General features: G+C 53.2%; 1 protein-coding gene across 9 annotated transcripts in view; it reads left to right on the forward strand.

Moving 5' to 3' along the window:
- The window catches only part of PPFIA4 (PTPRF interacting protein alpha 4), a 54010-nt gene extending 39768 nt beyond the window's left edge, over window positions 1-14242 (forward strand). For 2 of the 9 annotated variants that reach the window (XR_009180197.2, XR_011645532.1), the window contains 7 exons: window positions 2748-2845; window positions 3529-3704; window positions 6797-6865; window positions 10331-10508; window positions 10746-10854; window positions 11124-11352; window positions 14001-14242. Coding sequence is in view for 2 of the 9 variants with exons in the window: in XM_058274982.1 (XP_058130965.1) it covers window positions 2748-2845; window positions 3529-3704; window positions 6797-6865; window positions 10331-10508; window positions 11124-11173 (571 nt within the window). In the remaining 7 variants the exon portion in view is untranslated. Of the gene's footprint in view, window positions 1-2747; window positions 2846-3528; window positions 3705-6796; window positions 6866-10330; window positions 10509-10745; window positions 10855-11123; window positions 13450-13486; window positions 13543-14000 lie in introns of those variants that run through there. The other 7 variants (XR_009180195.2, XR_009180201.2, XM_058274982.1 and 4 more) reach the window with 5 other exon arrangements.
- Window positions 14243-16162: the final 1920 nt, after the last annotated feature.

Genomic DNA, 16162 nt, shown 5'->3' on the forward strand with positions numbered 1-16162 from the left:
ATTGAGCGGGTTTCCTTGCTGAGTTTCTTTTTTGTTAGGGGAGAACAAGCACATACAATAATCAGAAGCCTCATCCTAATGGTAGGACCATTTATTGAGTTTCTCTTATGTTCCAGGGGTTGGGCTAAGCCCTCCCATTCATACTGGATTTAATCCTCATGACATCCCTGCAAGAAAGGTATGACCTCATCTCATGGGGAAACTGAGGCTGAGAGAGGCTGAATGCCAGCTAGTACGTGGCAGAGCTGGCATTCAAACCCAGGTTGGTCAGACTTCAGGGCCTTTACATTTTACTGTGCAGGAGAATAGCTTTAAAGGTCTTAGGAACTAGACTGGAGATTCAAGGGAGATTGAAATTAGAAGGCATTTCCAGTCACCAGGTGGGTGTCTTTATACCCCTCAGGTGGACCAAGGCTTAAACCAGTGGTTTCAGCAATCAATGGATGGCCTGAGCCAGAAAAGGGTTCCTAGATGTGGTAGCTCTGAACTAGAGGGAAAGATGGTTCTAAGCAGGGGGTGGGGGTGGGGGGGTGTGCCTGGCAAGAGGAGGGCAGCAATCTGCATATTTTAACTTGAGAAAGCAATAGCCTCCTTAGTAGAGTCAGAAACAGTTGGAGTTGGGCGTGACTTTCTATTCTGTTCCCCCACTTGATGGATGATAAAACCCAGGGAGGCGGAATGACAGAGAAGTGTTCAGTTTAAGGAGGAAGCTACCATGAAAACTGTCCCAAGAGGACTGATCTGCCTCAGAAGGTGGTGAGTGCCCTGTCATGAGAAGTGGGCAAGCCCAGACTCAGTGGCCACTCAGAGGTGGCTCCTGCCTTACGCAAGAGCTTGACTGATGACCTCCATGGTCCCTTTTTTTTTTTAAGATTTATTTAATTTATTTTTTTCTCCTCGCCCCCTTGTTGTTTGTGCTTGTCTTCCTTTTAGGAGGCACCGGAAACTGAACCCAGGACCTCTCGTGGTAGGGAGGCACCTCATCGCTTAAGCCACCTCCCTCCACGGTCCCTTTGAACTCACAGATTCTGTGGTTCTCGGTCTGGCTTAGTTATTTACTGAGTGTTTACTAGGTGCCTGGTACTGTTTAAGTACTTTTAGTACAGATTCTATCATTTAATTCATTCAGCATTCATGGAGTGCCTGCTGTGTTCCAGGCACTGTTCTCTGGCTTCAGATATATCAATGAACAAAATAATTTCTTGCCTTCGTGGAACTTACACTGTAACTGGGAGAGACAGAAAACCAACGATGAATTTATTGTATACTATATTAATAGGTTAAAAGTGCTAAGGAAAAAGAAAATTAGACCAGAGTAGGGGGGCTTGGGAGTGTAGGGCCGGGGGTGATGATGATGATGTTGCAGTTTTTTGTGTTTTTTTAAAGATTATTTATTTATCTATTTATTTATTTCCCCCCCTTCCTCCATTGTCTGTTCTCTGTGTCCATTCTCTGTGTGTTCTTCTGTGTCTGCTTGTGTTCTCCTTAGGCGGCTCTGGGAACTGATCCTGGGACTTTCTGGAGTTGGAGAGAGGCGCTCATTCTTTTTTTTTTTTTTTCCGAAGATTTATTTATTTATTTATTTCTCTCCTGTCCCCCCTCCCCCACCCCAGTTGTCTGTTCTCTGTGTCTATTTGCTGTGTCTTGTTTCTTTGTCTGCTTCTGTTGTTGTCAGTGGCACAGGAATCTGTGTCTCTTTTTGTTGAGTCATCTTGTGTCAGCTCTCCGTGTGGGTGGCGCCATTCCTGGGCAGGCTGCACTTTCTTTCGCGCTGGGCGGCTCTCCTTACGGGGCGTACTCCTTGCGCATGGGGCTCCCCTATGCGGGGGACACCCCTGCGTGGCAGGGCACTCCTTGCGCACATCAGCACTGCGCATGGGCCAGCTCCACATGGGTCAAGGAGGCCCAGGGTTTGAACAGCGGACCTCCCATGTGGTAGGCGGACGCCCTAACCACTGGGCCAAGTTCGTTTCCCAGGCGCTCATTCTTTTGTGCCACCTCAGTTCCTTGTCACTTGCCTCTCTTATTGCCTCTCCTCTGTGTCTCATTCTGTTGCATCATCTTGCTGTGTCAGCTCTCCACGTGGGCCAGCACTCCTGCGTGGGGCAGCACTCTGTTTCCTGATGTGCAGTTTTAAAATCTGATGGACAGGATGACATTTGAATCAGATTGAGGTGACATTTGAGCAGACATTAGAGGAGCCTGTTCCAGGCAGAGAGAACAACCATGCAAAGGCCCTGAGGCCCAGTGAACCTGCCATGTTTGAGGAACAGCAAGGTGTCTGTGTGGCTGCTGCAGAGAGGGCAAGAGGGAGTGTAGTCAGAGGGGAGGTCACACAGGTAAGGGGCAGATCATGTAGCACTTTGAGGGCCATTGTACAGACTCTGAGTGAAATGGGGAAACAAAGGTGTTTATATGGTTTTGCTTTTTCTTTGACTTGCAGGAGGTGGGGACCAGTGCCTGGCACAGTGCTTGAAGAGGGTGGGCATGTTGGTTTCACCCAAAGACCATTTCCTCCTATCACTCAGGCCCACTCCCTGGTTGAGAGGGAGGAGAGAGGGTAGGCAGAGAGAGGGAAGGAAGGATGCGAGCCTGGGAAGCCTGGGAAGAGGCGCCTGAGCAGTGGAAGGTGCTTTTGGTGCTGGAGGCAGTAGGTCCCGATGTGCTATAGCTGGTGTTGGGGGGACAGGTGTGGTGGGAACGTGGCCCCACTGGGGCTCTGGCTCAGGAGTGCTGTGTACCTGCAGAACCAGTCTTCAGTATGGCATCATGTGTCTGAAGAGGCTGAATTATGACCGGAAGGAGCTGGAGAAGAGGCGAGAGGAAAGCCAGCACGAGATCAGGGGTGAGCTTGTCAGGCTCGGGCAGGGCCTCCTTGGAAGGGGGGTGGGACCAGCCTTGGGGGAGCAGGGGGCCTGCCTTGGGGGAGAGCAGAGAGGAGGCATTCTGTGCCTCAGGAAACTCCAAATCTGAGAGGGAAGAACAGCTTACCCTTGGGAGCTCCGAGGCTGAGGAGGGAGAGGCAGCTCATGCCCAAAGGCTGCTGCTAACTGATGGAGAAGAAACAGGCCCTGCCCAGTCAGCTGCAACACCCCTCCCTCTGTCCTCACACAACAGACAGTGGCCACCAACAAGACAAACGTGCTCGAGACTGGTGTGAGAAGGCACCCATGGAACTTGGTGGTCTGGGTGGGGTTGGACGGGAAGAGAGGCAAGTCTTAAAGGATCCTGGAATGTTGGAAGGAATGAGACGAGGGCCATTCCAGACTGGAGGCCAGGGGCTGCCCACCAGGGGTCTGGGGAGAAAGCTGTAAGCCTGATGGCCCCTGAGTCCTGCAGGCTGACAGGAATGGGGTGAAGCGGGGCACGTTCTCCAGGAGCTCGGGTGCCCAGGAGGACAGAAAGAAGATGTTGGAAGTTGGTGGAGGGGCGGGAACCGGAAAGCAGGGTGGACTGGGGCTCTGTCCCTGGAGGGGCCTTGGCCCAGCCTGCTGGCTCTCTCTGCCCTTTTACTCCCCCACCCTCCAGATGTGCTGGTCTGGACCAATGACCAGGTGGTTCATTGGGTCCAGTCTATTGGGCTGCGGGACTACGCGGGAAACCTGCAGGAGAGCGGCGTGCACGGCGCCCTGCTGGCGCTGGACGAGAACTTCGACCACAACACGCTGGCTCTGGTCCTCCAGATCCCCACGCAGAACACCCAGGTGGGCGACCTTGTAATCGACCCGCCAGTGAATCTCTCTCCATGTCTTGCTCTTTGTCGCATGTGAACAGGTTTAGGGATTCGGGGACTTTCCTGGGGCCTGTCCCAGAGGGGATCATACTATCCCCAAACTTCCCTGTGCCCACCTACACCCTCGAGAGCATGCTCCCTTCACACATGGAGCACCCCTAGCTCAGGCCTGGAGCATGGCGTGCCCTTCCTGGCTTAACCCCACACGCCATGGGGCCCCCATCTCCTCCCCACCCCATCTTCGCAGCTGAGACTCTGTGCCTGCCTTTTCCTCCTGCTTCTCTGACCTGACTTTTCTTATAGGAGAGCTAGCCCGGAGCCCGAGGGGACCAGGGAGCTCATAGCTCTGTCTTCCACCCTGGGGATTGGTTCCTGCCCCCGGGCTTCAGGCAGTTAAATATACCCAGTCCCCAGCCCAGAGCCTCTCCACACCAGGGCTTTGTCTCCCCACCAGCAGCTCAAAAGATTAGACATCTCCTTAGATTACAGTGCATAATTATTATGGAGCTGTAACCCAAGAATATACCAAATTCCCTTGAACCTATTTATATTTTTGACCTTTCTAACTTCCTATGGGTAATAGATTCTAGAAATGTACTACCTGTTGGGTCCAGTACTTCCTGATTTTATTTGTCCTAAATATGTCCCTGTCAGGCTCTCCTGTGGGAAGGGAACTGCCTGGTCCTACTAGTCTAAGATGTTTATATTTGGCCAATTCTCACCTTCTGTGATTTCATGATCATTGATTGTGTTGCTTCCGTGTCCAGGCCTTTGTCCCTCCAGATGGAGTGGTCTTAATTCTTTTAGCCTTTCCTTATATACTTGCCTCCGTCCCCTGATCATTTTAGCTGCCCTTGTCTGGACTGTTTGCAGCTGTCAGCTCTTTTTGAAATTCAGCCACCAGAACTACCCAGGCTATTTCAGGAGCAGACACGTTTTGGCTTGTGGGAGGGTAGGGGTGTGCCATCTCATGATGCTGGGGTGATGGCAGCACCAGGGCCTTTGTGCCCTGCAGGCTCTCTGCAGTGACCCCCCCCCCCCCCCCCCCGCCAACAGTCAAAACCAATAACACAGATCCCCTGGTTCTCTAAGAAGAGTTTGGATTTTCCTCCAAATGCTATTTCTTTCCACTCGCCCAGCTCGAACCTTGTCTGTTGCTTTCCTGCCCACTCACACGGCTTTGCCAGATGTTTCTGAAGTTTTTTCCTGTTATTTTTACCTTTCACTACCCAGAGGAGCAGTGCCATCTGTAACTTGAAAACTTCAGTGCTTTCCTTTCCTGATCATTTATAAAAATATAATAATAATGTGTTCCCAATACTGACAAGGACTGTCCTTATGAAACTCTGTGGTTAATACATTTCACCCAGAAATGGGCTTGCTTTTCTCTGTCTTTGTTTCCCAGCTCTACATGCATTCTGTTTTTGTGGTTAGCAGAACATCTGTAAGCAGTAGCAAAAACACCTCTTTAGTGCTTTCTAACCTGCCTTATCTTCCTGACCTATTCATTTCTTTAGCTTGTGGGAGAAGTGGAATCTGACCCAATATGGAATCCTTCATTAAAGATGGTTAAAAATATCTGCTAGCAGTTTTGGAAACTTTCTTGTTTCTGGCATTTCCCAAAACTCCAAGTGAGTTACCTCCTTGGTAGCCTTCTCCGAGCACCACTCAGCTTTGGGCCACCAATATCCATGACCAGGCAGTCTTCCTAATTTACATTTTTTTTTAAGATTTATTTTTTATTTATTTCTCTCCCCTTCCCCCACCCCGTTGTCTGCTCTCTGTGTCCATTCACTGTGTGTTCTTCTGTGCCTGCCTGCATTCTTGTCAGCGGCACTGGGAATCTGTGTCTTTTTTTTTGTTGCATCATCTTGCTGCATCAGCTCTCCGTGTGTGTGGTGCCACTCCTGGGCAGGCTGTGCTTTTTTAGCATGGATCAACTCTCCTTGTGGGGTGCACTCCTTGCGTGTGGGGCTCCCCTATGCGAGAGACACCCATGTGGCACAGCACTCCTTGTGCGTATCAGCACCACATGTGGGCCAGTTCACCACACGGACCAGGAGGCCCTGGGTTTGAATCCTGGACCTCCTTTGTGGTAGGAGGATGCTCTATCAGTTGAGACAAATCTGCTTGCCCTAATTTAAATTTTTGATGTGAAATTTTATCACATGTACTTAATGGCTATCCATGGTCTGTATGCTGTTTACCCTACCAGAGAGGTAGTAAGACCTAATTCTCCCTTATAGCTAAAATGTGTGTGTGTTTTTTTTCCATTAAGTGAAAGTTGCCTATCTATTTTCATTTGCTAAAGGCTGCCAATGCAATATATCAGAAATGAGTTGACTTTTACAATGGGAATTTATTAGGTTAAAAGCTAACAGTTCTGAGGCCACGGAAGTGTCCAAATCAAGGCATCATCAGAGATGCTTTCTCATTCTGCAGCTGTGGGTGACCAGGCACAGGGCAGGGTCCCCTTCTCCCTCCCCTCTCCTCTGGGCCTCTCTGCTTTCAACTTTGGCTTGCTCTGTCTGTGGCTTTTCCCTTTCCCAGGTTTGTTGATTTTAACTTCTGGAGGTTTCTCTCTGTCTCTGCGGCTTTTTTTTCCTGTACTGCGGCTTCTTATTCCTCCATTTATAAAGGATTCCAGTAAGAGGATTAAGACCTACCCCCGGCTATGCCCAACCTATGCCCAACCGGAGCAATGTAATCAAATGGCCTGTAACCGATCTAATCAACAGTTCACAATAGGTTCAATTTAAGAACATAGTTTTCTGGGGTCCACAAAAGACTCAAGCGTTTAAATTAAATTTTGTTTTGCTAATTTGCTCTATATGAAAGAACCCTAAGGTCTACAATTTCACTTCTAAGAGGATACTGAGGTTTGATTGAAGGAGCAGCATCAGAAAGGTGGGTGGAGATCCCAGATACTTCTCCCTAATGGGCTAAATATACTGAAACCCCCATCTCTTCCCTTGAGTCCCAAGGAAACAGAAAGAAGGATGGTACAGAGGTCATGAACTATGGTCCTCCCCCCCTTTCCCTCTCTCACCCTGTGGCCCCCAGGCACGCCAGGTAATGGAGAGAGAGTTCAACAACCTGCTGGCCTTGGGCACTGACCGGAAGCTTGATGATGTGAGTACCTGGCCCTGGATTAGGGACCTTGGGGATTTGCTCATTGTTGATGGAAGTTCAGGACTTCTGCTTTCCCTAGGCTGATGATTCCTTATCCCCTAGCATAAGGAAGGAGAGCTGAGGGGATGGAGATGATGTCATGGGACTGGGGAGGCAGGGCTGGGCCTAGCAGGACTTATCTTTGGGTAGCAAATGGCTGTGGAGAAGTCTCTATGAAAACGATTGTCTTATACAAACGCTGAAGTCTCCTGTATGTTCTACTTCCAGTATCTCCTAACTCTATGCCCCACCCTCCTGATCACACTGGCTCAGAGGTTTCCCCCAGAGGCCATATCTTTAGGCTTATATACCCTTTTATTTATCTCCCAGGCCCACCTCTTCAGCACTATCAGCAAAACATATCTCCAGGCTGCTCTTTAAGTGCCCAAATCTTCCTCCAGCGATGGGGTTGTTGGGAGGGAGAAACTACGCTCAGGAGTTCAGTTACAGCTTTTCTGTCTTGCTCCTCATTGCAGTTTGATACAGCTAAAGACATGGCTCAGGCTTTATCACCCCAGGTTCCTCTCCAGTTTCACTCTCGCTTCTACTCTCACCTCAGGTCAAGGCCTTCCCCTCTCAGCACCCAAGGTCACTGGGGAAAAAGAGCCTTCTCCTTTGACTTGGTCAGCCCTTGAGTTGAGGCTGGACTGTGTCCAGGCAGACCCTGACCCCTCAGCCACGATGCTCCCCTAAGAGATGGCTGCCTGAACGCTCTTCTAGTTCCCTGAGGACACAGCCCCCTCCTCAGCCCTGCCTCCTCCCTCCCTCTCCCCACTCACTCAGCCTGTGGCTCTCAGGCCTGCCTTAGCTGACTCGACTCCAAGCAAGTGAAAAAAAAGAGCCCAGATTCTGTTTATTTTTAGCTGCTTCATCTTCAGTCAGATCCTCGTGTCGGATCGCCATCTTCTGCGCAGCTTCCCCGTCTCTGCATCCCGCCCCCACCATCACCTCTGTTTAGACTCCGGGGCCCCCCTTTTTGCCACCATTCTCGTTACCTGCTTATCTGTCAGAGCCTTCCTAGTTGGGCTGAACAGGGCTGAACCCACCTCTGGAGAACGATCGCGCCTCTCAGCAGGCAGCGTGCAGAGGAGCTGACACCGTTTGGAGGGCCGCTGCTTCACAGGCGGGTCCCTGAGGTTTGGAGGGTGTTGTATGGCAAAGTTATTCCAGGCAAGGAGATAAGCTGCCAGACCCCAGCTGTCCCCACTCTCAGAGCTGTGAGCTTAATTTTCCCAGTCCCCTCTGTGATATCGGCCCTCCCCACTCATTCTCCACACTCCTAGGGTCTCAGCTTTCTTGGTGGCTGTCTGGAAAAATGACTCCCATATACATTAGTATGGTGCTTTCTAATTTAGAAAGCTATTTATTCCTTCAATCCTTTAAAAAGCTATATTCTTTGAATGCCTACTCTGGGCCAGGCAGTGGGCCAGGCATTGTGGTGCAGTGGCAGCAGGCATCTCACTTTGTGCTAATGAGCATCATAAGAGGCAGGTTGCAGAGGAGGAAACTGAAGCTCAAAGAGGTACCTCACCTGCTGCATCTGAGCTGGTGTGGCAGGGCAGGATGGGAGCAAACGTGTGTTTGATTCCTGTGTTCTTTCCCCTCTACCCTGCCTCCTCCTGGAAACCCATGGAGCAGGCTGGGCTGCCAGGTTTCAGACACTGGCGGGGGGAGGGTATTGAGTAGGTGGTGCTGTCAGGCAGCACGGCGGAGCTTCTAGGTGTGGGCTGCAGAGGACTGGTTCTTGCAGGAAAAGTAAGAAGAGGGCCAAGTCCTGGGAATGTGGTGGTGGGGAGTGAATGGGGGCGGAGGGTGGGCGCCACGGCGACTGCTTCCTGCCCTGCCATCTCTCACTGTCATCATCAGCAATCTTGAACTGTCTTCTTGCAGCGATTCCCTCTGTCCATTGGTTCTGTGTCCCTTCTCAAGTGTCAGTTCCATTCTCTCCCTGCATGGAAGGCAGGACTCAAGGGAAATGAAAGGACGGTGGCAGGAAGAACACCTGACTCTTAGGGCATGGAGGAAACCAGAAACAAGGCCTTAGGGTTGGCTGGAGGTGGAAATGGAGAGAGAAAAGGAAAGGGCTTGCACGGGTGAAGGGCAGGATCACAGGGAGGACAGAATGAGGAGGAAGGGGGTAGGGCTTCCGCATAAATGCTGCCAGCCACGCGTTTAACAACTAGTTACTGCGTGCCTGGGTTGTGTCCAGGCACTACTCAGGGGCTGGGGATACACTGTTGGAACAAAAAAGACCATGGTTTCTGCCCTATGAAGCAAAGAACAAGAGAGAGAGGGAGAGCGAGGTGGGGAGAGGGAGGGGGAGAAGAGACTAATGAAATGCTCACATAAGTACATGTAAGAAGGCGCTGGGCTGTGACCGGGGCTGGTGCCTGAGGATTGACGGGAGCATTCAGCCTACTCCTCCAGGCATGCATGGCAAACCCTAAGGGCTTGTGCCTGGGAGAGGGAGCTGAGGCTCTAAGAGTGGGTTAGTGCCCTGCTCCTGCCGGCACCACTTTGTCTGCACCAGTTTTGAGAATACAAGGTGGAGCGAGATCAGACATAGGCTTCCCGGCTACTGAGCAAGGTGGCTGTGAGCCCTGAAGGCTGGGGAGGGGAAGCCTGTGCACAAGGGGCCCAGTAGGGCTGTGGCCCTGGGTGCCCTTTGGCAGAGAGAGTTATTTTGGAGAACTGGCTGGCATTGATGAGTGGGCAGATGGCAGGGGGCTGCTGGGAACGTTCCTGGGAGGAGCCTGCCTCTGATTTGGCATCTCCCTGACCCACTGCGTGCTCTCACCTGATCCCATCAAGGATAGGCAGCCTGAGAAACAGGTAGGGCAGATGTTATTCTTGCCAGATGAGGACGCTGAAGCTCAGAGAGGTCACCTAACTTGCCCAAGTTCGCACAGCTAGTAAGATGGCAGAGCCGGGACTGGAACCCGGGTCGTCTAACCCTGATCACTCCTGCAGCGTACAGGGGGCTGAGTCATACTCAGGCCCGGAAGGGCAGGAGGGTGTCTGGGGGCCTGGCTGCTGACCCCTTCCTAAGGGGTGAGGTGAGAAGAGGAATACCCTAGGTTGAGGAGAGAGGTCAGTGGATATCCCAGGCTCTCTGTTTGAGATGTTTGGGATGGGCAGGAGAACGAGTTCGACTGGAGGATGGCCGATCAAAGCAGAGGGCTCCCCTGCTGGCCTGCAGAAGTAATTTCAGAGCCACAGGGGCCCTGGGCGTCATCCACTTTAGCCCTTTCATTATACAAATGGCAAAACTGAGGGCCAGAAAAGGGAGGTGATCTCGCTCTCTTCTTTCCTAAGGGGTGGGACTGGTACCCCTAGAACCAGCCACGACTGCCCTTCCCCACCCCAGACAAAAGTAGTGGCAATTCCAACATGCCCCCTGGGCCTCTGCGTGTCCCCACGGTGCAGGGGGACGACAAGGTGTTCCGCCGCGCACCCTCCTGGAGGAAACGCTTCCGGCCCCGGGACCACCACGGCGGCGGCATGCTCAGCGCCTCGGCCGAGACCCTCCCCGCAGGCTTCCGCGTGTCCACCCTGGGGCCCTTGCAGCCCCCACCGGCCGCGCCAAAGAAGCTCATGCCTGAAGGTGAGGGACGGGCCGGAGGGCCGCGGGCCCCCAGCGTGCGGGAACGCTGCGCGAGCAGGGCTGGAGCTGGCGTGCGGCGGGGCCGGGGCCGGGCGCCCCCTCGGGGCTGACGCTGCACTAACCGCTGCCGAGGGGCGGGGTGGGCCGCCCGCCCGCCGAGCAGGGCCTCCCGCCGCCCGCGGGGGCGCGCACTAACCCGCCGCTCTGTGTGTTCCCCGCGCTGCCGACGCCGCCCAGCCGGGACGGCGGGGGCGCAGAGACTGGAGACCTCCACGGTGCGGACCTACTCGTGCTGACCCCCCAGCCTCCCGCCCCGGGTCTGACGGGGGTGTGCCCGAGGCTCGGGGTAAGTGGGCCGGGCCCGGGGACGCGGGGCCCTCCTGCTGCCGGCCCTCCGCCCGCACACGGCCTCTGCCCCGCCGCCCCGGCCACCGCACGCGCCTGCCCCTGGCCGCCGGCCCGGCCCTGCCGCGCACGCCCCCCGCTTGCCCGCTCCTGCTTCTCCCTGCCTTGGCGCTTGGCGCTGCGAAGCCCGCCGGGAGCCTGGGCGCCCCATCTCCCGGGAGCGAACTTGCAGCTCACAGCACGCCGCCCGCCCCTCTCTCTCTCTTGCAGCTCGCTCCCACTATCTCTACGGACACATGCTCTCCGCCTTCCGGGACTAGCCACGGCTCCCGGGGCCGGCTCCCTCCTCCTGGGCTTCCCAGGCTCAGCCGGCCCTGACCCCTCCTGCTCGTTCCCCCTCTTCCCACGGCGCCCATCTCGTCTGTGACTTTCCAGTTGCCCTGGATCTCCGAATATTCTCCTCCACTCTCGACATCCCACTACCACAGGTCCCACCTGTGTAAGTCTCTCCTGGACGCACCTGGGGCTCCTCGTGTCCTGGAGGCACCCAGGTTGTCTGTGCTTAGGACCCTGGGGGAGGGGGAGGGCAGGGACCCAGGGTGGGTGCCACTCCACTCTCCCTCTCCTGATCCTAGCCTGTTCTGGACTGCAAAGTCCACCAGGGACCAGGACCTGGTGCCAAGGGCTGGGGATGGCTCTTCCAAAAAAAGGGCGCTTCAGACTCTGCCCTGCTTGGGCTATTCTGCCTTCTGGGGTCCCTGTCCGCAGCCTGGCTGTACCAGATGGTCTGACATCTGGTTTGGGGACCCGCAGCCCAGCGCCTCCCCCATTCCGTCACCACCACTGCAGCTCTGGCCTCCAGTACCTCCTTGAGGGCTGGGTGGGGCTACAGAAAGCCACACCCTCCCTCAGGATGGGGAGGCTGCGAGGAGGGAGACAGTGGAGATTCCCGGCCCCAGCTCAAGCTCAGTCCCCAAAGCGAGTTTGGGAAGAATCAGAGAAAGGGGCCCCTGAGCAGTGGGCTGTGGGTTAAGGATGGGGAAACTCTCAGCACCCCTGCCGAGGGATATGTGCAGGCAGGCCCACCAGCCGCAGAGCCGATGGCCTCAAGTGGCAGTCAGCCCCAAGAGCAGTGGGAACGCCCCTGCCGCAATCAACAGGGTGGGCTGCTGGGGGCTCGGGGCAGGGAGGGCTGGTATGGGTCTTGGATCTGGGCAGAACAGAGCTAACCAGGTACTGCCAGCTATGTTCCTAGCGTCCTTTTCCTTGCTACCCCCTGTGCCCCACTTCTTAGGTAATCTCGGCCCCATAAGAATAAGCCTGGTGATGTATCGAATGTACATTGACCCTAAAATCAGGTTTGGGGAAAAGGCAGCCTGAGGCTTCCGTCCCCTGATCTGGGAAGAAAATAAAACTTCCTTTTCAGTGAGTCATGACCCAGGTTCAGTAAACCCAATGTCAGTGAAGGCATTCACTCTCCGGCTTGTCCCCAGATCACCCACCCTTGTTCAGGGCTCCTTGGGTGTGCAGGGACTGCTTCCTCTGGAAGTTCTTAAGGCCCCAGCTGCCACCATCTTTCTCCAGCAGCTTGCTGGGAACTGGGGCTGAGGGCTACAGTCCTGGTTTGATTAAAAATAATTATTCCCAAGAAATCCCTCTTTCTCACCAACTCCCTCATCCTGCCAAGGTGCCTGGAGGTGTTTGGGACTCAAGTTCAGGATGCGTTGATGAACCCAGGGCTTCATCCAAGTGAGAGGAGAGAGAGCTTTTGGAGCATGTTTCTTGGAAAGGGGCTAGTGCAGTGGCTGGAGCAGCTTGTTTGCAACCTGATGGACTCAGGTTCTGAACCAGAGTTAGGCTAGCAGGTAGGCTAATGAGTCAGAGCACCCTCCTCAGAGGAAGTGATGGAGCCTGGGCAGGGCCAGGGCTCAGGGCCTTCTCTGCTTCTCAGTAGAGGAGAGTCCCACCAGTAGTGTGCTGTGCAAGCTCTCGTCTAGGCTTGGGCAAGGCAGCACCTGCCCTTGGTCTCCCTGGTTCCTGCCCTCTGTGCATCACGCCACTGGGAATGGAGCGGGAGGAGTAATTGAGCAGAGAGTGAGTTGAGTGGCGAGAAAGAGCCACCATCCCTGAGTAGTAGATACCAAGCATGGAGAAACCCCAGGTGCCTAAGGTTGGGGGACTTGGGTACCACAAAGCCATCCGACTCCTTCAGGGGACTCTTGATGAGCTAGCTGTGTGGGAGCTGCATCCTCAGCCTCTCCTCTACAACTCAACTCTGTTATGGTTGGCTGTGTCATAAGGCAGCAGCTGGAGGCACCCAGGCCTGTTCAAGGCATCTTGGGAAGGAGATGGGGAAGAGAAATCTAGGCATACAGTGAGGGACAGCTGTTGTCTTGGTGTATCCCTTTTCTCATAGTCAATATTTTTTTATTTGGAGAATCACCACTGGCCCGAGCCCTACTCACCAGCCTCCTATATCTTGTCAGGTCCCTTCTCAGTACTGTACTGGCTCAGTGCATCAGGTTTGGGTGTGTGGGTGTGTGTGGGTGTGAGTGTGGGTGTGTACGTACAAATAAACAACCTGGTTTTAAGACAACCCACAAGTGGCCTCCAATCTTTTTTTAAACTTTGAGCTTACCTGATGTGCCCAGCTTCTTCCACTGTCCTGAGAGCTGCTATAGTCTGGGAAGTAAGTATCAGCATTTTGGAAACTTACAGTAAATAGCCTGTTTCCTTGAATAACTGCAGAATGGATAGCGAGGTTAACGTTTGGGTTGCTTTGTGCCAAGGGGGTAGAGGAAAGATAAAGGAATGAGGAGCCCTGGCTGCTGGGCTTGATTTATTTCCCCTTCATCTCTGCTTACGTTAATGTGCTTACTCGACTCGAACCCTTTAAAACTGCTCCCAGAGTGACTGCTCCTAAACCCGCTCTGGTCATATCACTCCACTGTTGAAAGTCAGCAGCACCCCTGGATCAGAGGTCCACTCCTCAGTGCGGTCGAAGAAGCCATTCTTGACTTGGCTTCTGGGCTCTGTCCTGCCTCCCGTCTCAAGTCCACCTAACTCAGAGGCATTACGGTGGTGTTTGGGGGTCAGCCAGGCCTGTCACCAGGAGACACACCACTGCTGCTTTCCTTGCCTTTGCAGCAGTGAATCTTCAAGACCTGTTTGAAGCATCACCAGGGAGGCATTACCTGCCTCTCACCAGCAGAATTAGGTAACAACAACCCTTGCTTCCCAGCACTCTGTGCACACCACAGATCCTGTGCAGTAATGGTTATCTCTGCCTGTTTCTCATGCTGATCTTCAAGGAAGCATCTTCAGCTCATTCTCAGTGATCTCAATATCCCTAGATATGTGTACTCGCATGAATAAATGAATTAACCATATCTCAGAGGGTTGTTTTAAGGATTACTGTTAATAAAACCTAAGAATTATTGAGTACCACCATGTGCCAGACACTTTTCCAGGCCTGCAAGTGGTGCTTGGCTCCTGTGAATCTTCATGGGGCCATGCTCCTCTTCCCACCTATGTGGTGAGCTCCCTGGGAGCAGCCTAACGCACCATGCATCCTAGTATCCTCCCCCAGGCTTAACAGTGCCCCGAAGCACTGAGGGAAGAAGGGGGGCAGAGCCCATGGGCACAGGCAGCAGGGTGGAAGCAAGAGGAGACCACTGGGTATAGCCCACAGAAGTCAACCAGAAGCGAGATGAGGGGATGGCCAGGTGCCTACGGGTGTCTGGGGCTTTCCTCCCACGCCATCCATGATCTCACATGGAATGGGTGTCTTGTGACCAGCTGGAAGCCAGGACATCTGAAGGAATCCAGGAGCACTAAGATTTCCCTTTGCTGTCATCCCCTGGGATGGGGAATGTAGAAGGAGCAGGCCTAGGTGGGTATGTGAGTTTGGTTTTTGAAATGCTGGATTTAGAACGAGACTCCGCCCTCCTGCCCCCACCCCCAACATGTTCTGTCAGCATTTGTGAAAAAGTAAGACTAACTTTCTTCCTGGAACTCTCCTTTATCTCCTCTAGGAATATCCCAAGGAGAGTGAGAGGCAGGGAGTCTGGATGCCGGGTGGTGGCCTGTGGCTGAGGGAGGCCAGGCATGGGGCAGCCATAACTGCCATGAGGTGGCAATTTGGGGTTCCCAGCGGGGCCTGTGCTGTGCCTTCTTAGCCAAGACTCCAGCTCCACCAGGAGCCTCCGCAGTCTGTCCCTGAGCTCCAGCTCACCCTCAGGCTTCTCTGCTCCAGCCTGGAGCCCAGGAACCAGGAATTCAGAGAAGTCCAAGGGCCGTGACTGCTGGGGGTGGTGTTTTAGCTGTGAAGCAGGTACCTGAGCTGAGGGGGCTCCTCTCCTCACCCTCCATCCTCCATTGCACCTCCCCCCAGTTGCTCCAACCACCTTCTGCACCTGCAGCCCTTTTAAATTGGTTTTCCAGTCTGCCAAGTAAATTACTCCGGGAAGTTAGATACCTAAGAATGCTAATTGGAGTATAGCAAATGGTACTTTAAACTTCCTGTAATTCACACTAATTGTCTAAACACTCTAAGAAACTCCTGTTTACACACTAACAATTGGCAGGTATATTTCAGCTAATTATTTTCTTTTCATTCAAGCAGATTCCTTAAAGTCCATTATTAGGCAACATTTGATTAACCCAGTTCTATTTATTGCAGGTGTTTCCACTGAAGACTATTTAAGCTAATTTCCCTAAAGATCTACAACTTATTATTCATTAAGTGTAGTCTTAGCTGTAATTCTATTATGAAGGCTAAGCATTTGTCAATTCAAGAAAGTTGCGTGTTCTGTGAAAATAATGAGAGAGCCTGAGCTCCTGCTTGGCAAAGTTTGCCATTCACGCCCGTGAAACCCAGTAAATCGTCTCTCGGGTAGGGATGGGGTGGGAGGGAGAATGGATAAGGACTATGAAAAAGTGAGTAGTCAATAGGGAACTCTTGAGTTTGATAGCCATTGCTGAGGACTGTTCATTTTTTCCAGAGTGTCAATGTGGACCTCAGTTTCCAGGTGACATGATTGCTTAAGATGGATAACCTAAAAATAATTATTCTCCAGCCCCAGACGCTATCATCTCTTTGGGAGAGTTGAGGGCTCTTCTCGGCCACCTGTGCCCTCCACCTCCCCCAAGAAGGTGGGCAGGGCCAGGCGGGTTGTAACCCCAAGAAGGCGGTAGGATTGTAGCACCCTCTGAGCTGGAGGTGCCAGAGGCCAAAGAAATGAGCCCAAGGGGAGAAGATTTCTTTTCATTCACTCCATAAGGGAGTGAACGTTGGGTCTGGGCTCTTT

Source organism: Dasypus novemcinctus, chromosome 13, assembly GCF_030445035.2.
Source record: "Dasypus novemcinctus isolate mDasNov1 chromosome 13, mDasNov1.1.hap2, whole genome shotgun sequence".
Lineage (NCBI taxonomy): Eukaryota > Metazoa > Chordata > Mammalia > Cingulata > Dasypodidae > Dasypus > Dasypus novemcinctus.